Source organism: Drosophila tropicalis, unplaced genomic scaffold (assembly GCF_018151085.1).
Source record: "Drosophila tropicalis isolate 14030-0801.00 unplaced genomic scaffold, ASM1815108v1 contig_859, whole genome shotgun sequence".
Taxonomy (NCBI): domain Eukaryota; kingdom Metazoa; phylum Arthropoda; class Insecta; order Diptera; family Drosophilidae; genus Drosophila; species Drosophila tropicalis.
Window position 1 is genome coordinate 8785556 of NW_027173353.1, and position 21173 is coordinate 8806728.

Sequence of the window (21173 nt, forward strand, 5' to 3'; positions counted from 1 at the left end):
CATTGAATCGGCGTTAAACACAATACCGAGGCCGGGTCGGGCTTGTCGAGGCTATCTGAGGAGCGGCGGCCATGGCGAAATTTTTGTGAAACTGGCACAACTGGCAACGGTTTTTGTTTTGGCTCTTCATGCTCGGTGGCAAGGATAGAGAAGAATGAGAGAGTGAGAGATAGCCTCGGTGTGCCCATTTACAAGTTTACCATGTCGGGGTCAAATAGTTTGCCGACTTACGTGCGCAAACAAAATGCGGCGTTTTTTTCGCCGGGGCCTATAAATATGCATTGCATTTAACTGACGTTTTCCTTTAGCTGCTTTTTTCTTGCTTTCTATTGTTTGATTCATATCGGTTCCTGTTTCTCGCATGGGCCATTTCATGTCACCGTTCATTTACAATTAAATGTCAGGCATTGACATGAATTGAAATATAAACATACTAACTTGTTTTACATATCGTCTAATTGTGTGTAATTAAAAGCAGAAAAGTACATATGCCAACAGCACACGAATGCATGTCGTGGCTAGGATCCACAAGGCCTTGGTTTTTGGTTTCGGTTACAGTTGCAGTTATGGTTAGGATTACGGTTACTTTTGTGTGTTTTGCAAAGTCAAGTTATTCTTGGAATCAAAATCATGTTTTAATTAAGGCCTTTTGGCAAAATCTTGAGATCTGAATTACTCCGGCTGCATGACTAAAAGTGAGTCAATGTTTTAAGTCAGCCAACAATGAATTCAGTTAATTAGCCACAAAATTTCAGAGTGGAAAACAACATTTATTTACGATGGATGATTGCAGCGATGGGGAATAATTTTGCCATGCTCGAGCAATTAATCAAAAAGTTGAATGAACCGAAAATCCACATTTCTTTTTTTGGTTTTTTTTATTTTTCGTCTGTCGTTCCTTTTGTATTTAGCTCGCTCTCTCTCTTAATTGGTATTAAAGATGCTTTGGGCGATATTTGACATGACTAAAATTGAAATGAAATTAGTCATCATTAAAGTCACTCACACACACACGCACACACACACACACACACTCATAAATACGCTCACGCAACAGTGAAGGCAAAAACCCATTGCATACTTGTGGGCGTTGTCAAATGATGGATTGGTTTGGTCGCAGCTAACTGAGATAATTGACCTCTAAATATACTTGGAACCCACGCATAAACACCCACCTCACGCACTCACACATACACACAAACACTCTATGGCTGTTGAAACTTATTCTCGGTGGCTGGCCGTGCCGCAAAGTAGGCTAAAAATATGGAACAAACACACGAAATGGCGGTCCAATAACCTTTTTCAACGCAGCTTGAATGCCATTGACACTGTTCCATGTTGTTCCATGGGAGGCTGGGTGCCTGGCTGCCTGGCCGACTCTCTAAATATCCCCCTGCTGTGCCCACCAGTCTAAGAAGCAGTAAGAGAAGCCTCATGAAAAGTCATTGCACGAGCCTCACGCACTTATGATACATCTAGCAAAAAATATAAACCCGAGGCATATTAGACTAGAGCAGGCTTTCAACTAGTTGAACAGATTCTTTATTTGCCTTGCTGGGTATCAACTAGTCCAGGGCCACAGCTTCTGTTTCTTTTTTTTTTTGTTTTTGGCCACGTTTTGTTTTTCTTTGGGCGTAAGTTTCCACTTTTGTTGCTGTTTGCCGTTCTGATTTTTTACGGCCTAAAGGCAGACGATGAGGTGCGTTGGCGTCGTCGTCGCCGTCTGCGTTTTGGGACTTCTCTATCTCCTGTTCGCTTCGCATGCGAATGCCTTATTTCAAGGATACAATTTTTTTATACTTTCCTTTTGCCTTTGGCTGTTTTATTGTGTCATTGCCATGCAAAAAAATATGTAAAGGTTTAATCTTAGACGAAAATTGGTTTAGTTTAAATGCTGCCAGGATTAGTATCAGTTAAGAGCCTAGAACTAGAATTTGACAGTAATTGAGTTGAAAAGGCAAAAGTTTTGCTACCTACTAATTAAATTCATGCCAAGGGGGGAAGAGTGGGAGTTTTGTAACCATTAATTTAGTTCTCTCCTTTTTTTATTTGTTCTCCTTCTCACTGTCTCTCTATTTCTTTGGTTCTCTCTATTGTGTGTGTGTGTGTGTGCTTGGTATCTGTTATTGAGTGGCAAGACTACAGAGACTTGGCAAGTTGAATAAACTCAAATGAATTTTCCACAAGTCGTACGCATTATTTATGTCTGTGTGTAAGTATTGTCAAATATGTCTAGACACTGAAGGTCATTTGAAATAACGGTTAAGGGTATTCTGGTGCATTTGCCGGTAGGAGGCTTGGCTCACTCAATCTCAAACCCCATTTCCCTCTAGCTCTGCTTTAGAAGGAAATTTCTTTGGTTTTTTTGTTTTTGTTGCCATTTTGAATTGACATTTCTCTGGCATTTTAAATTCAATTTGAATTCGAGACTGAGACCTGCGACTGAGACTTACTTACGACTCACAAACGTCTGCTGAAAAAACGTGACTAAGAGGCGCGGTGCTCGTAAATAATCTTTAAGTCACCAGTTCCTATCGCAAACAAAATGCTGTTTTAATTGCGTTTTTTCATGGATTTTTTTTTTTATTTATTTGTTGTTAATGTTGTTGTTGTTGTTGTTACTGTTGTTAGCACAAGTCAATGAAACTGTTTGCTAAATGTTTGCTTATACCTAGACAGCAGACAGTGGGACAGACAGACTGACCGAGTGAGAGAGGAAGACTGAGCGCGGGGGATACTAATCTGTGGCTTAGATTTAGTCTCTGACTTGAAAGTGCAGGAGGTTGATGATCGCTATGATCATTCGGTTGCAATTTGAATTCGTTTCGCTTGAAGCTTTCAATTCGACATTCATTGAATTTCATTTCCTTGGACAACAAAGTCCATTGACATTTTGCAACAACTTGTTTTGCTGTTTTGCTGTTGATTTTTTTGTTTTGCGTTTTGCGTTTTGCTGTATAATTTAATTAAAACTAAATTTAATTTGCATGTTAATGCAGTTAATTAATATACTAAATTCGCATGTAGTGCACAAACTGCATGACAAAGTTGAATGCCCTCAATGGCAAACAAACAGATTCATAATATGTGTTCACTTTTTTTTTTTGTTGTTTGTTGTGTCTGGCAAATCAGTTTATCAAAGTTCAGTTTTATATATTTCGAGCGTGTTTGCTTTATCAGCCATCGCATACTGAATGGCCTGCCTTTTTTTTTTTTTACCCATAAACTGCACTAAGCTTAAGTAGTTCTGGGTTGGTTATAAGCAGCTTTTCACGCAAACAGCAAACAGCTCGACCTTGATGACAATGAACCGTCTCCTCCTCCTCCTACTTACTATCGCTACAACTCTCTCCCATTAAACCCATTGCCAAGGTATACATACATATACACATGCACATAAGTATCGTTTACAACAACTGGCAACAACAATGCATATAAAAACATGTACTTTATGGCACTGCCACTGATAAGATAGCTAAACAATTTGCATCATAAAGTTACAAAATAAAAACTACACAATAAACAAACAGAAGAAAGAAAAACCCAGAAACTATTCCAAATGTATTTCACTTCTATGGCAAAGTGCAGTCAAGAAGTCTGCTTTGGGGATTTTATACTTTGATATTTTTATAGGTATATGCTTTTACTATAAGGTAGTTGCTTCTTCCTTTCCTGAACATTGCTAGGCGATGAGTTGGAACTGCAGTTGAGCTTTATTAGCGATAACTATGATTTTTATGATACTCTGACGCATAACAAAAACTCCGAGGGGCAATCTAACATTCAATCATGTGGTAATCTTTGAGAATGCTTATAGAAAGTCTTCGGTGGAACTGACTACAAATTTCTTAACTCTATTTTCATAGCTAATTTAAAATCTCTATTTAGTCAATTGATAGTTAGATGACCTAAAGACGATTATCGCAGAGTAATTGCAATTAAACAACTTTCAGTGTAACCCTCGTTCAAAGGTGAATAGATATTTAATACAATTGGAACGCAATTTCGAAAAAGAGTTCAATAAGCTGGTTGCAATTTCATTTCTACTCGTATTATCGGACAGTGACTAGACTGGTCATAGGATATGACAATTTCACCATCAAAGTTAATAAACTTTGGCGAGAAATTCCCTGCACTTTGCTTTACTTATCCGCCATTCTTCTTTCTTTTCGTTTTGTTCTCTAATTTGATGAAATATTCAAGTATTGCATTGCTTTATATCATGCCAGGGAAATTTCAAAGACCACAGAAGGAGAGGGAGAGAGAGAGATAGAAAGAAAGAAATATGAATACTCTATCATGGTAAAGGTAGTTAATAATAGTTTACAAATAGAGGCAGATGACAACAACCGATGTAGGCAGGGGGTTAGAAGGTGGCACAGTGATAGATAGGAAGGGGTAAAAATGATTGCAGCTATTTTTATATAGGGTGGCTGGACTGGCAAGAGTAATGGGGGGTGAAGGCAGGGAGGCAACTCGGCACTATGGCACCTGGCTCCTATTACATGCGCACTGCATTATTACAAAGGCAACAGCAACAACGAATAGCAATTGCAAATAAAAGGTAATATTAAAAACGGCAATTTTCCGCGGCGCTGCCAAGGCACCAAAACAATCGCTCTGGGGCACCTAACCCGGCACCCGGCACCGAAACGGCAACAGCAGCAACAACTACAAATACAACAGAAACAACATTGTTGCCTACGTTTTGCGTGCCATATGCGAGTTGGAAAGGATTTCCGGTTTATGCTGTTGCTTGCCACTCTCCTCCACAAACCCTCCCACCACCTCACCCCCTTATTGTGGTTTAGGCTCCACCTCCGACTCACTCTTTTGTAATTGTTTTGTTATGAAAAAGTGTAGCGCGATCTAAAGCTAATGGCTGGGTCAATATATTATTCAAAAATTGCATGTGTAATGGCTCATATTTTATTTAAATGTCACTTGTAAAGTAATGTCGCAACAACATATAGAGTTGGAATCCCAAAAGCATTTGTTTAGACCTGGTCAACAATATGAAAAATAGTTTCTTTTGGTTCTCGAACTGTTCAATTTTATTTTAAAATGGAAATTTTATTTCCAACCACTGAGGTTAGACTTACAACTTCATCGAACAAAAGAAAGAGTCAAAAGAAACAGACCAAACAGAAAGCAACAAACGAGTTAACGTGAGTTCTTATTGAACTGATCGTAAAAGTCATCGGATACTGTATTCGTTAGTTGAATCAAAGCTTCTTTGCGCTGTTTGTCCTGATCCACGGCTAGTTGAGCATTGGCACGGGTCAGCTCATCGAACTGGGCTTGTCGTCGGCGATCCACTTCGATCTGTTTCAGCATTAAAGTGCGATCCATATTGACGGCATATTGTTCCCATTGTTTGTCCATCAATAGGCTTTCCGTTTTACGATGCTTGGTGTCGGCCAATTGTTGCTCCTGACCCTGTCGGAAGGTTTTCAACTCCTCCGGACTCATGCCGCGATACATGTAGGCGATCTTCTTATTGGGATCAGTGCGCGATTGGGCCACATCGGGATTTTCGGTAAGCATGTCGCTCGATAGCATATTATAGATCTCGGCCATATCATCTTCGCTGGTCTCCCGTTTCACACGCTCGCGATCCATATTCTTTTGCTTGGCCAAGTTGACATTATATTGGCGTATCTTTTGGATTATTTGATTACGCATCAAATGCTGCGATTTGGCCATCTCCTCCAGGTGTTTATCCCGACAGTTGATATTATCCATGATGAGATTATCCGCAGCCCGTCGTGCCTCCTCGGCCTGTTTGCGTTCCTCCACTTGTTGATCCAGCCAGGCACGCTGCTGCTCTCGCTGCCGTTGCTTACGATCAGTATTATACAGATCCTCACCAGAAAAAACCTGAGCACTCGATATACCCAATGTTATGTCATCATCAGCCACACGCATGGGTTTCGCCTTCTTCAGGTAGTCGGGATCATTCAAATCGAATTCACGGCGCTGTTCCTTGCGTTGAAAGCGACAACGATAATAATTCAAATTCGAATCAGCAATACGCTTCTCCTTCTCTAGTTCCTTCTCCTTGGCGGTGATTAGACGCTTTTGCAATTGTTCCTGCTCCTCATAACGTTTATCGCATTCGATTTGCACACTCTTTTGCTTCTTTTTCTCCAATATCTGACGCTCCAAGGTATCCAGATCCAGCTAATAGACACAGTTTTGTTTGATTATGTAATCGGAGAGAATCTCTTAATAACTTACGCCAAACAGACGCTGCTTTGCATTAAAAATACGTTTCTTCCGTTCCTCCTCATATTGTTCGCGTTTCTGCAACTTTACAGCCTCATCTAGGTCTCGAGTAGTGCAAATGGAGAGTTTTAGTGTCATTTTTGTATATACCTAACTGATATCTAATATATAGAGACAGTCTATTTAATATTTGTGTGTCTATAATCTAAAGAAAAACAAACTTTTTCTGTCTAATAAGAACAAGAAATTAAAATTTGAATTTATTTGGCCTGCTTGGTTTTCGTAATAAATGGAAGTTATTTCCTAGGAATGAAGACACCTTTGTATATTCCTTTTTCTGTTTACCTTGATTTTCTTTCATAATGTAAAGTATTTGTTATTGATTCTCTGCCTTTGATAAACTGAGTGACATGTTATTGAATATTTTATTTCATATTTGTCTCTATATGTGAATTGAAGAATTTTTAATAACTGGCAATTCAAAGGCGAAAAAGCTTTTATTAACTCACTCGGCAGGTGGTGGAGAACACGGTAGATTGGGGGCTGATACGGGCAAGGGGAACAACAATTTCATAATTCGCAGTTGCATTTGCGCTTAAGGCAAGTGGAAAGTGGTACCAAAATGTAAATGCAAAAGAAAATCATGCCATTTGCCGTTCCCTGCTTCCCCTGGTCTATGTATGGATGCATGTATGTCCATGTCCAGGTTGAGCCTCAGAACTGAGGCCAAAGAATCCATTCAACTTGAACATATGCGCTGAAAACGTGTGCCAGAAACAGGGCCAGAGCAATGTAAATGCCGGTTGATGGTAGCATGGAGTTTGCTTGGTTGGTTCGATGGTTGGTTGGGGGTTTTGGGTATGAAACACAGGATACATAGTCATAGCCTCATCGTCATCATCGTGCATGTCGAGCAGTGAAGTTGCCTCTCTACACAGGTTTTTCAGCTGGTTCTCCTGTTGTGTTTGTTGTTGTTGTTGCTCTACTGCCTTTAACCTCAAGTACAGAAGGAGGTAGCATGGTACGTGCTGCATTAAGGCCCCCATTCCTCTCTCTCTCTCTCTCTCTCTCTCCCTCTCTATCAGTGCTCCCCTTGTGTTGCAAGCCTGCTTCTGGACGCTTTAGCCATGGCTTTGTTTTCGGTTTGTGCTTCGTTTTGCTTTTGCTTGCCGCCTATTTCTTTTTTTCCCTCCTTTTTTTCGTTGTTTTTTTTTTTTTTTTTTGCAACGTTTACGTTTTGTGTATGTTTTGTGTTGTTGCCCCAGCAAAGTTTATGCCGGTTGTTTTTGTTTTTGTTGTTGTTATTGCTGCTGCTGTTGCTTATCCTGTATGTCGTTGAACTCATGTTGTAAAGAATCGGCAGGCAGGCAGGCAGGCAGGCAGGCAACTTTATGTATACCTGGATGGCATGTCAACGTAACAGGGACCTAGCTAGCTAGTCAAGAAACCCAAAAGAAACTCTCTCTTTCCACTTCTCTATCCTTGCCTTGTCTCTCTCCATTTGCCTGCACTTGACTTTGCACGGTTGGCGCTTTGGGGGTAAGTCAGAGCAGGACACGGCTTTGACAAGTTTTTCGCTTAATTTCCACAGTAACAAATAGTAGCAAATAGAAGCCCAGTAGCTTCCTTTTTGGTATTGTGGAAGTCAACCAAAGTGTAGCAAAGTGAAATGAACTGTTTAAGAGAGCAGAGGGGCACACACATACACACACACACACCCATTGCCGAGTTGCATATGCAATAAAATAAATAATTCTCTCGCTAAAACATATCTTTTATGTAATAAACGTTCACACAAAAAAGTCGATAAGGCAATTGCCTAAGGGCAATTGCTCTAAGCCAAATACATAAAGCAAAAATGCATTAAAAATACATAAAAAGCTAGATGAAATCTTTTGTTAAGAAAATGCACTGAGAGTCTTGGGGGAAGATTCAGTTTACGCCTATCTGAGGATTGATTTTGTTTGGTGCACGTAATGGCTCCCAAAGGTATGCTTTAGTTTGATTTCTGAACGTATCCGGTTATAAAACTATGGCAAAACATATTTTCATTTTGTGGAAAGAAGAGAAGTGTGCTCATAACTGGCGGCTAATTCTTGGTTTAATGTACACATCACGATGGCATTTTGTTGGGAGGGTAAAAAAAGAAATCAAAAGCTGCAGCAGCACCTCTACATAATTTACCCTAGAGGCAAGATACTTATTCTATCTATTTATGCGTCTTACTCTATGGCTGCCTCTCTCTTTCTTTGTCTCTGTCACTCTGTAGCCGTTTGCCGACATGTAAAATGATGCGTAAACAATATTCTGACGCATCATTAAAAACGCCTGAACGAGGCAAATTGTGGAGGAGAAGCAGCAACAGCAGCGCTGTCCTAGCTGTCCGGTTGTCCATTGGTTTCATGTGAGTGTGTGTGTGTGTGTGTGAGTGAGTATAATGATCGTGTTTTCACACACAGCAAACATGATGATGATGACGCATGTGACCAAGGCACTGCCCTGCCTCAACAGCAACAACAGCTAATTCAATTTTATTCGCTTGGACACGGGCAGAACAGAGCGTCCAAAGATCGAGTGGTGAAGGGGGCGAGAGGTACAAAAATGGCAACGGGAACGAGTTGGCTTCGTCATGTCCACCTTCAGTGGAGTGCAGTGCAACTGAGTTAAGGTTCAATTGCCTTACAGTGTAGTGTACGCAATGTTATATAGTCCTATGTTGCCTGGTGTTTCTCTGTTCTGGTCGCTTTTGGGTCTCTTGGTCTCTTTGGGGGGATTACATGTACTTGGGCTTAATCGCTGCATGATCGTTTGTTGTTGTTGTTGTTCTTCTGCTTCTTCTTGCTGCAACGTGCTCATTGCTTATTTATGCTGATCTCTATAATGAGATATAATGCCGGCCGGCCGGTTGGTCGCTCGGTTCTGCGGTCGTTCGGTCGATCAAGAAAACAGAAACAACTATGTATCTATCTATCCGTAAGGCATTGGTCACTAGAGATGCATTTGGTTTGGTCTTTTTTTTTGGTATTTTTAGAAAATTTCATTAAAAACAATCTGCCATAAACTAAATCAATTGAATTACTATATCGAAAACTCGAAACTCAACAAAAAGATTCGTTTAGCAAAGCCGCTCACGTATGCCAAAAACAACATCTCATAGCAACACTGACCTGGACAAGAGTTCCAGATGAAGACCAAGACCAGAAGAAGAAAACAGATGACGATCAAGAAGAGAGTAAGAGAGAGATAGAGCGCTGAGAGATCTGAAGTGACGAAGCGGATCCTCAGTACGCTGACAGAATGAACAAACAACAATATTATGCATACAGCTGATTCAGATTGGAACAAAATCATGATGGGGCGTGGGTGGGCTGATGATGGCGAACAGCAGAACAGAGGAGAAGAGGAGTGAGTGAGACAGAGAGAGAGAGAGAGAGCCAGAGTACTATGGTGAACTCCATGCGTGGATATTAATGACCGGCCTCGACCCCAAAGTAAGGCAAAAAATAAAAACATACCAAGATGAAGACGATGAGAAGAATAACAAGAAGAGAACGTAGCAAAAAAAAGAACAAGAAGTAGAAGAGTAAAAGACGAAGACATAGTGAACGTGCCCAAGTAATAAAGAAATCGTTTGCCATCGTTTGTTGTTTTTGCCGTTGTTGTTGTTGTTGTAGGCGGGGGCGAAGGCAAATCAAAGTGGATGGTGGATGGCGGATGAGCAGTGGATGCCGGCTGCTTCTTGGAAAGAGAGTGCGGATGGCAATTGGCAAGCGCGTCGAAGAGGCGCATAAATTACAAGAAAAACCAACGAATGGCTACACAAAGATGGGCAAGAGGGGAGCGAAGGGCAGAAGGTTCTCCACATTTCGTCTTGGTTGTTGGCAGGAAATGCCGCTTGCATCGTTGACATTGCATTGCATTGAATCAACTTAACCGCCCCCACCTTGCCACTGTCACACCCATTAACATCATCACAGCTGATGTATATGTACATACATATGGATGCCTATGGTTGATGATGATAATGGTGGATGATTTGAATTTCTTTCCCTTTTGTTTGTTGTTGTGCAATTTCTTTTCTGTTTTATTTTTGCTTAATTTTATAATTGCTCTGGCCTTTTGTCTGTGTCGACACTGAGCTGTCCATTTCCATTCTCTGCCTTCTGTTGCAATTATTATTTGACGAAGAAGGCGGAACAAGGGGCGCGGCGGTGCGTTCCGCTTAATGAGGCGATTAAAAACAGTTGCCTCAGTCACATTTTAGCGCTCCTTGTTTCCTGTCTCATTCTCAAACTGCTTTAAATCAAAAGAGAAACAGTTGAAATGGCTGAGGGAGTAAGGGGATTGAGTGGGCGTGACAATGAGGATTCTTAAGTCACAAATAAATCTCTGCTCAGGCTTTCTTATTGATCAAATTCTTATAGTTAGAGTAACTAACTCACGTTATAATTCCACTTCTGGTAACATGGGCAATGGACATACACTCACCTGAAACGAAAAAGAGAGAAAATATGGTCGTTAGTTGTGTAATAATTGGTAATACATTCTCTAGAGTCCGCTTATATGCATATTGCATTTCCTTCTTTCCCTTCCCCCCCCCAGTAGAGTAGAAAAACTGTTTGAGATGCATCTAAATTAAACCAAACAAACGGCCACAATGACAAGAACCTTAACTAAAAGCACAAACAACAAAAAACAAAGAGAAAAGATAAAAAAAGAAAAAACAACCAAAACTAAAGAAAGAATAAATAAATAAACAGCAGCCATGGACAATTGTTGGTTGTTGTTACTTGTTGTTGTCGCGATTGAAGGTAGGAATTGTCCAGACTAAACCAGATGATAATAATGACGATGGCCTGGTCGAATGGTTGGCAGCCAGGCGGCGGCATCTTGGTATCGGTCTTAGTCGTAGTCTTGGTCTTGGTCTTGGTCTGAGAAAAGAACAGGAACCTAGCCCAACATTGTTTTTGTTCTTCCCCATACCCATACCCATATCCAAACTGAAAGTTCTTTTTTTTTTCAAGATGTTGTGTTGTTGCTGCCGTTGCAGTTGCCGTTGCTGTTGTTGTTGTTGTTGTATTTCGGTTTTATATCTACGCCTCAGAATCATGTCGCGGAGCCAGTGAGCAACATGTTTTGTGCAACTTGGCGAGTGCACGGGCACTCGGCGGCGGCGGCGGTGGCCAAGCCTCTTGCCAGCAATACAGCTGCTTTTGATCACACACACACACACACACACACACACACACTCACACATTCGCATACATTGTTGTTGCTGTTGTTCCCACTTGCCATTGGAGTTGCTCATCAACTTTTGGAATACGAAATGCAAGTCAAAGCCACTGCTTGTTGCATTTAGTCATCGTCCTCCTTCTACGTCTCGATTCTCAGCCTTTCCCTTTAACCCTTTGCCATCTCTTTTGGCTATGGACTGCAGCGACGACTACTACTACAACTACTACTTCTACAACTCCTCTTCGTCATCGTCATCAGAGAGTTTGCCTGCTCATTCGTTACGTTCCACTTCAACACCCGTCGACCCGGGTCCCGGTTTTGCCGGCAATGGTATCGGCAACAGCAACAACAACAACAACAACAACAAAAACAACGGCACCGGCACATTGCCTTTCCCACAGAGTGCAACAGAGTTCGTTCCACTCGCTTTGCCTCTTCGCTTTTCTCGCTCTTTTGTTTTGATATTATGCATTTTGTTTTGCTTTTCATATTCCTTCTGGATTTTTATTTTGCTCATCGTTTGCACTGTAGCTGATAATTGCAGCAAAGCAAAAAGACAACTCTGACGTCATCATCTTTATCATCATTATCATCATCCGGGCGAGGGCATTCACATTTGCTACATGTTGCCCCGTGTCATTATTGTCCTTTCTTTATGATCCACGAAATTCAAATTTACACATCGATAGGCAACTTCAGGAGCCGGGCACCCTGTCACGATAAATCAATTGGCCTCTTGCACTCCTTCACAGACAAACTTCTGCTCCTACGCCTCCTCTGCCTCCTCGTCATTCTCACATGCGATTGGATAGCTATCGAACCGAGTGGTTGTTGCTGTAGCTGCTGCTGCTGCCGCTGCTGTTGTCGGCATCTTGCTCACAGTAGCAACATGCAGCTGACACTTACGTATGTTAATGTTGACAAAAGAGTCAAGACAACCAAAAACGAGACAAGCAACGGAGCACACTCAATTCGTGGGGGAAAGTCCATGCTGTTGTTGTTGTTGCTGCTGTTGCTTACGACAGTCGACAGTCGATAGGTGGGTTAGGTAGGTACCTATTGAAAATCCTGGCCATGATAGCTATCAAGATTTTCCGTTGCTCAGCGGTTTTTCTTTTTTTTTTTTTGCATTTCTCTAAACATGTTCAACCGCTTGACCTTTTTTTAAACGCCTCCCCTTTTCGATTTATGTGTCCAACTCATGGCAACATGCAAAAAGCGCCATGTCAACAACATACACACACTGACACGCCCACTAGCCATACACTCAGCCCCCTTGGCGTGACGCGTCAGCAATGCAATTATTTAGATTTTCGTTAAACATATTTCTTATTATTATTTTTTTTTTTTTTTTTTCAATTTTTTCCATGTCTGCAATATGGCATGGCAAGAGCAAATAAAAAGCTAGCTAGCTGACATTTTCATTGGAGGAGACATTGGTGGAACATCAGGACTGAGGTTCCAACTGGTATCATTAGGCGCACCCTGGAGCCATTAATTTGTGGCAGCCCGAAAAGTGTTTGTCAATAGACAAACTCACGATGGGTGGAAAAGGAAAAGGTATAAGGGATAAATTGGGGAAAGGCTAACCCAGATGGGAGGAGTAAAATAGAAAAACAGAGACTTTAGAAAACCTAAACGTAGCATTCAAGATAAATTCGCATCGATAGCACTCACACACACTCACACACACATAAGAGGCTAAGAGACTAGGTAAAGGTAAACGGCCAATCAAGTCCAATGCACAGTAACAAGTCAGCAGAGTATAATCGTGGATAATAGGGGAGAGAGAGAGAGATATGTAGAAGGAAAAACAAGAACAAGAACAAGAGACACAGTTGATAGGGCCTTTCAGAGGCGTATTGGTAAAGGGTTACTTGGGGGTTCAAAATCTCTTATCTATGTGTGTCTTATTAATTGATACCAAGTTTGAAAGTTAGGAGTTGCTTCTTTAGCTGCCACTGATGATAAGAAGGATGGGTGCAATTCTTTTAGCTTATTGACCCCCAACAAGAAGAATAATGGCAACAGCTCTGAACTACACGCATTCGAATCCAAAAACAACCAAGCAATGTCAGCACTTGCCGGACATTGACCAATTCACTTTAGCCAATCGGAAAGGTTTCGATGTGTGTGTGTGTGTGTGTGGTGTGCTTTTTGTTCAGGTGCTGATTATCGGAAAGGGGTTCAGTGCTCCATTTAATTACATAGTTAGGACCATGACTTTGGACAATGGTGGACAAAAGATGCCGTCCAAAGATGCACCATTGCTGGTAGGGTGCTAAATCAGAAAAATCAACACATAAAAACTAAACAATCGCCTCATTAATTACAATTAGAAGTGTTTATTGCTTAAGCGCGGCCATAAAATCTAAAGCCAGCCAGTGTCCCAACCATCTTCGCGTCTTGCGTCATCATCAATCTTATGGGAGAGCGAAAGAAGAAGGAGAAGAGTGAGGAAGAGGAGTAGGAGGAGGTCGGCAAAGAAAAAGTTTACTTAACGATCGCTACAAGACCGTCCGTCCACTTTGATGACCACGACGATGGCGATGGCGATGGCAACTCTAACTCTCTATGCACCCGTAGGCCAAAGATGTTGCCATCTTGCCTCGAGGCGAGAGGAGACAGAGAAGCCAAACTGTAGGATTCATCAATCAACAGCTGTCATTGTAGCCGGCAGCCGGCCGGTTTAGTTTGGTCCAAGTGTCTACTGTCCACTGTCCAAGCTGTCACTCGCCGCGACGCATGCGCAACACGAAGCCACAGCCACAGCCAAAGCCAAAGCTAAAGACAGAGTCAGAGTCAGAGTTTGAATGGAGATGGAGCTGGTGCCAATCCCAATTCCAGGCCACGCCAGCCCATGCCAGTCCAGTATAGACCAGACCAGGACAGGCTAAAGCTGGCCCGCCTGCAGTTCTTTGCAGCTTCCTGTTGGCTTGACTGTCGTCTTAAAAGTCGTAACTCGTTTGTTGCCTTCCTCTTTGGTTGTTTTGTTTTGGTTTTCCATGCAATTCGTTGGCTCGTTTGTTTATTTGTTGATTTCTTGAACCGTTTTCTCCATTGGTTTTTCATTTGGCCAGCAAAATTGCCACTCACCCAGCTGGATGGGTGTCCGTTTATGCAAATGCCTGGCGATAATTGTGGCACGAATATTGCATAATCATGGTAGAAATACAAATGATCCGCCGATTCCATCATGCACCTTCAGCACAAGAAACAGCAGCAACATCACCATTGAAATCATCATCAATGTCATGACTCATTAGAAAAGAGAACTGCGAATGCAGAAGCAGCTGTCTTCTCAAAATGATTGAGAATTTCAATAAAAGTTCAAGAGCCTACTCCTGTGATGGGTGAATTGAAAGATTTTGGAAAGTTGTTGCCATCTTTTGCTAAACTCCTTTCCTTCGCTAACGGTTTTCAAGGTGGTGCAAATGGTCTTTCCAGGCCATTTAGTTTTGTTACGGCAGAAACAGAAACATTGCCACGCCTACTTTTAGGTTATTTCAGTCTACTCAGCTCTTTGTGTTGTTTTGTTGTTTTGCTCTGCTCCGTTGATTTTCGCTAACCAGGCCATCATTTATTTTTATGCTGATATTTTTATGTTTTTGCCTCACACTCGAACACTTTAAGCTCAAACACCCACACCAAAGCGTCAGCTTCTGGCCATTGGGCTTTTAAATATTTAAGCAGTCAAGGGAAGTCCCTACTAGAGCACCAAACATACTTATGTCTCTCTTTCACCTGGCCGATTCCCATGCCATGGCAGGCGAGAATTGGACAAAAACTTCAATATACATATCTAGCACTTGCTTAGGCTTTGCCTTGGCTAAAGTGCCCTCCTTTTTTTCCATATATAGAGAGATAGAGCTGAATGCTCTCTATATATGTATATTGCAATAACGTCAGATGACAAGAGCGAGGAAAAAATATAAACCGGACCCGTAAATCCGAGCGCGTCCTTTGTGATTCAAACTAGATTCGCTCTTTCAATGTATTTTTTGTTTGCCCTTTGGGATCCCCGTTGACTGATGCCTTTACGTCGACTTTTTCTATTGGCGCTTGATTTCCGCTTCCGTTTCCCCTTTGTGCCACATGCAGAGCGACATTTTGTTTACAGTCAAAGCATTTTCATATAATTGCATCTCTATGCGAAATGGTTAACACTCAGTGAGGGATTTTATTTCCTCGGCCAAGTTGAGATACAAAAACCTTCAACTACTTGAAATGTTGGTCAAGAGCAGCATACTAGCTGCTGGTCATTTTAAGCTCTTTGATTTTGATAGCAATTTGTCGACTTAGCTTGGGCAAAAAATTACCATGGGAAAATGCAGTCCATTCTGTTTAGAAGATTACTGAATTATAATTATACTGGACATATAATGCCACTAACAGCCTTTTATGGAATAGATAAAACATCAGCTTTGAAAATAAATCAAAGCTAAAATTGTCTTTAGTTGGTTTTTTGTGTTTAGTTCATGTCGAATGACGTTCAAAGCATTTAAAAAGTAAATGGCGAAATAATTTCCATCTATATTCCAAAGGAAATGTGATATGCACGCAATGCTCTTTGAGCTGGGGATTTATGAGTGGATGGGTTTATTTTTTCAATTAAACAGAATGTAGCAAGAAAAGGGACGGGGGAAAAGAGAGTTAGGGCCTTTGAAAGAGGCGGTATCTATATGCTCCATAAAGCAATATTCACAGTTTGCCAGCTGCTGCTCAGTTGCTGCCAGTTGCCGCTCAGTGCCTAGTGCCCAGTTGTGGTAGTTGGCAATGCAAACAAATGAAATATAATAACTTGGCTTGGTTTACTTAATTATAGCTTTGGCGAGCTGTTTGTTTGTTGTTGCTCGAGTGAAATGCAAGTGGGCACAAAATTGCATGTGATATGAGTGGAAAAGCTGCTTAACACACTCGATGCTCTCCACCACCGCCACCGCCTCAGACAGCTTGACGCCAAATGGCAAATAAAACAAGCAACGCGTAATGATGATCACCATGACGATGATGATGAAGCATTTGCAATTGCAGGCTAACTAGTTAAAGTCAACAACAGTCATCCGATGGCAATTACACAGACCAGCCACTGCCAATGGAAATTCCCCCCGTAACACAAAAATCAAACAAAAGGCAAATTGCAATAGAAAAATGCAAATGGAGAATGTCAAACAGTGAGTTAGACAAGGTGAATAAAGAGGCCAAAATAATTGCGGTTAGGTTCTACGATTATGACACAAATCTAGCCATGGTCCATGGGCAGCACACTCGAAGTTCAAATGTGGTTAACCGAAAATGCAATCAAATTAACAAATAAATATTATAAACTTTGCAAATATGCAACTTTCAGAATCCAAAAGAGACTCTACGATTAAATGAAGTCGTATCTCTTATGTTAGATGAAATCCTAGTTATTGCATCATCTGACTTCTATTATTTGATTGAATTGATGCTAAATAAAAGTTTAAGCACAATTCTCTTAGTCATGCTGATGACGCTTTATCTAACTAACTACACTCAACCAAAGAAAAACCTTGTTTTGATAAGCCCCCAAAGGGCAATGTTTTGGCAGGTGCCAAATCACAGGCATCATTGCTCATTCTCCAATCGCTGTTGACTTGTCAAAAAAAAACTGAGAGGGGGCAAAATAAAGAACAATAAATGAAATGCTAACAACTTGACAAGAAATAAACTTGACATGCCACCTAGCGTGCAGCATGAGCAACGCCAACAACAACAACAACAACAAAAACTAATCCTATTAACCTCTTGACTGCAATTAATCAAATTTTTTTTTTTTTACCCAAAACAAATTGGCCACCTTTCAAGTGTTGTACATTTAATTGAACAAAAAAAAATAAATTTAAGAAAAAACAACAACAAATTTATTAGAATATTCAATAAATAACAAAATAACAGCATGTAATTAGGTAGCTTTTTAGATATGAAATTTAGATATGAAAAACAAAAACAAAAAAAAAAAACAAAAAAAGTCGTATGCAAATTTTGAATTTATTGTTTCTATTTTTCTTATAGCAATTTTCACAAATTTGGTAAGTTTTTGTTTTTTGTATTTTTATGCATTTTGATATTTTTTTTTTTTTTTGCTTTTTGGCAAATTAGTGAATTTCATTAATATAATTTTTGTGTGTTCCGTTTTGCGGTGGGGCATTCATTGTGTGAATTTTGTGTAGATATTTTTATGTTTTTTTTTTGTTATTGTTGTTGTGTGTGAGTGTGTGTGTGTGTGTGTGTTTTGTGCTTTGCTGCGGTGAAATCTTCAAGGCCATGCATATTGACTACTGACTCGACTTTTTGCCGATTTGTTTCTTTTTTGTGCTTTTATATAATTTGTGGTAAATTTTTCTTTTTCTTCTGCCTTTTCGTGGATACCCTTACCTTAAGAAGGATAGTCTTTGTCATTTTGAAATATTAGTATTTGTGACTTTACGTTTTAAATCTATCTTTTTCACATATTTCTAGGGCATAGAGAGTGCGGTGTGTTTAAAGAGGTCTATTATTTTTTATCTCTTTGCTTCTCTGACTGCTTTTTTGTTCAATTTTTGCTTGCTGTTGCAACCTGTCGCGAATATTTCGACGCATTTGTTATGCTTAGCTTATTTCATTATGATGATGATAATGATGATGATGATGATGATGACTGGCGGCTGTATGTGCTTATATCCGTGTGTGTGTGTTGCTTGAGAGACTTATTTATAAGTGCTGCAGTCATTCATCATGCCGTAAACTAAACTTCGCCCACATGCAGAGCAGGAAGTGGAGGCAAAACTCTACTTGCAAACGAGTTACGAAGCCAAATGTAACACACATATCAAATGATCTCTTTTTGTTTTTTGTTTTGTTTTTTTGCTTATATCGTGCAAAAATATGACAACAAATCACGGCAGACTAGGGAAAACCAAGAACATGCAAAAGCATTTGATTAAGCCAGAGGTAGTGACTTTGTATTTTTCATATTTTTATCTAACAAATTGCAAAGGCAATTAACAAGACGTCAAGGTTAAGCAGTTTATGCCCTCTCTCCTCACCGCCTTCCGCATTTTTGTTGCCAACTTTCTTTAAGTATGCAAACAATCTTGACTAGTTGCTTTAGATTTACACAAAACTTTCTATTTTAATATTATTTTATATTATTAATTGATTATGTGAACTTCTAAAACACATCAAATATTTGCTCGAGGTCAATATAAAAATGATTAATTAGCTTGCAAAATAAATGATTTGCATATGACTCATATTTGATATTTAATAAAAATATATATTTTATAAAACTCTTAGAAAATTTCAGATAAATCATAATAAGCAGCTCTGATTGACTTTTCTAAAGCCAAGTTTTGAAAATCGTTAAAGTTTGATTAGAGACTTTTTAAAGGGGAGTAAATTTTGTTTGTTTTTTTTTTTTTTTATTTTTAATTTACTACTTTAAGCAACCAGTTTGTTATTGGCTTATAGATTTTGCTTTATACATTTGTTTAATTTATTTTGATTCTGCTTAAATGTCTTTTGTGGTGATGACGTGATCGACTGACTGACTGAGCAGGTCTCGACCAAACCGATTAGCTCTCGAACAAAGACTTAAACACTTTCGGAGGCTCCTGGCTAACTCTAAGTGGCAATTTATCATTGCCTGCTTAAATAGTTCTCAAATTATGCTGATGATACGGCAAGCAACAACAACAACAGCAACCAAAATGAGAAAGAACAGGAAATATAAACAATGCATAGAGCGAATGAAAATGCTATAAAATAAATGCGAGTACAATACGATAACAAAATGCTAAGAAGTCGATGAAGAATACAATAAAGAAATACAACAATTTGTATGCCAATAGCGAGAGCACTTGAAGAATTACGGTTAATAATACTTGCGTTTAGTTATGCCAAATGTAAATGTTTGCCAAAAAGCGAATGAACCGCACAAACTAAGCGAATGAACGTACGTCGCATCGGTTGAATGCACTGCGGCCTGTGGCCTGTGCCCTGTGTGTGTGTGTGTGTGTGTGGATCTGAATCTAAATCTGAATTATTTATATGAACGAGCGAATAGGTCGTCGCTGGAGAACATAATGTGTAGTCAGCAGCAAAAAAGGATCTACGGGATCGGGAAGATTTGGTCCAGAGCATTGGTTATGCAAATGTTATACAAATTTATGGCAAGGCGAATGCTGAAACATTGAAAAGTATCCAACAGATACTTTTTACGTATAGGCGAGAGTTGTCGTCATTGACAGGCAGCGGTCAGCGTTTAGCGTCACAAGTTCTGACGCCGACGACGACGACGACGACAACAACAAAACGACGCTTTCCGGCATTGCAATACACTCAAACGAATTGAACAGATACAAAATACGTATACAGATACAGATACACACGCGCGCGTTGAGATACAATTTGCCAGGCAAAAGCGGTAGCCGAAAGCGCATTTTATAAATAGTTGCTGCTGCCGATGATTTCAAAAAACAACAACAACAACAACAACAACAGAACAATATACACACATATATATAAGTTGTTTGTTGCAAAAACACAAAACACCAAAGAGAAAAATACAAAAAAAAGGTGAGAAACACACAAAATAAGATAGATAAAGAGAGACAGATCTATGCCAAATAGTGGAAGAGCGAGCGAGTGAGTGAAAATACATTCGAAAGTTTGGAATAGAGACAAAGACAAAGCTACCGTGTGTGAGCGAATGGGCACTATTAAGGTGGTAGGCGGTGAGAGGCGATCGTTTTCAATACATATATATTTTTTGTTGTTTAGTCAACGTCGACGTTGACGTCGGCGTCGCTGTCGACGACATCGGCGGCATTGACCGCTAGAATGCAATCAACCTAGTCCAAGGCCAAGTGGCCAGCGGTTTTTATATATTTTTTTCTTTTCGCATTATTATTAATATTATTTTCGCTATATATACACACACACACACACTCAGATATTGGCGAGCTAACCGATCAAAATCAAAAGTAGAATAATAAAAATGTCGCAAGAAAGTATAACCTCTTGTAATTATTAGACTAATTGCTTACTACGCTTAGTCACGACGTTCTACCAATAATTTGGAGTAAATAAATTGCATTTGTTGTCAAGCAGTTGAGGTTGTTATAGAACAATGAATCATAAGTTATATGAAACGAAATGAAACCTATTGATCATGGGCCCAAATAGCTTAATATAATTCGTATTTAATTTGTTTTCATTAGAGCATTATAAATTTCAATTTTCGATATCTTTCTCTTGATAGAGTTTAACAAATTGTTCAGTTTTTCCGGTTTCGCGTATGCCAACTAAGCAAATGAAATTTTTGTTCAATTTTTTTTGCCTCGATTGCAAAAACGAAAAAAGCTTCCTCTACATACGTGTGTGTGTGTGTGTGTTGTATTGTACATATATTTGTTCTTGCAATTAAATGGGCAGTAGAGCCACTAAGTTAACTTTTTACTTTATGTGATGATTTCTATACTCTTTTAACTGGGTTAAGCTTGAATAATGGGTGAAATCTAGCCCCCCAAAAGTATGCAAAGGCATTCTTAAGAGTTGGATACAAAAAACTTTTGAAATTCTTTCCAACAAAGACTATGTTTACCATTTTTCAAACGTGTCTATTAAAATTATTAGATAACTAAATGAATAGCTCCCTAAAGTATGCTTTAAACAATTCTTATTTACTGTCATTCGTTTTGATAATC

General features: G+C 39.8%; 2 protein-coding genes across 4 annotated transcripts in view; both read right to left on the minus strand.

Annotated features, from left to right (window-relative positions):
• Glut4EF (Glucose transporter 4 enhancer factor) overlaps positions 1–21173 on the minus strand; it is a 148249-nt gene that overhangs the window by 19932 nt on the left and 107144 nt on the right. The gene's annotated exons all lie outside the window — the stretch shown is intronic.
• On the minus strand, positions 5027–6464 carry LOC137582660 (RIB43A-like with coiled-coils protein 2). Its single transcript, XM_068297281.1, has 2 exons — positions 6241–6464; positions 5027–6183 (listed from the first exon to the last, which is right to left on the minus strand). The coding sequence occupies exons 1-2, from the start codon at positions 6364–6366 to the stop codon at positions 5164–5166; spliced, it is 1146 nt and encodes a 381-aa protein (XP_068153382.1). The 5' UTR covers positions 6367–6464; the 3' UTR covers positions 5027–5163.

Excerpts from the sequence above, each read along its gene's own strand:
- LOC137582660 (XM_068297281.1), bottom strand. The coding sequence starts at position 6,366 with ATGACACTAAAACTCTCCATTTGCACTACTCGAGACCTAGATGAGGCT. Across the intron at positions 6,184-6,240 it reads CAAAGCAGCGTCTGTTTGGC|CTGGATCTGGATACCTTGGA; the intron begins GTAAGTTATTAA and ends TGTGTCTATTAG.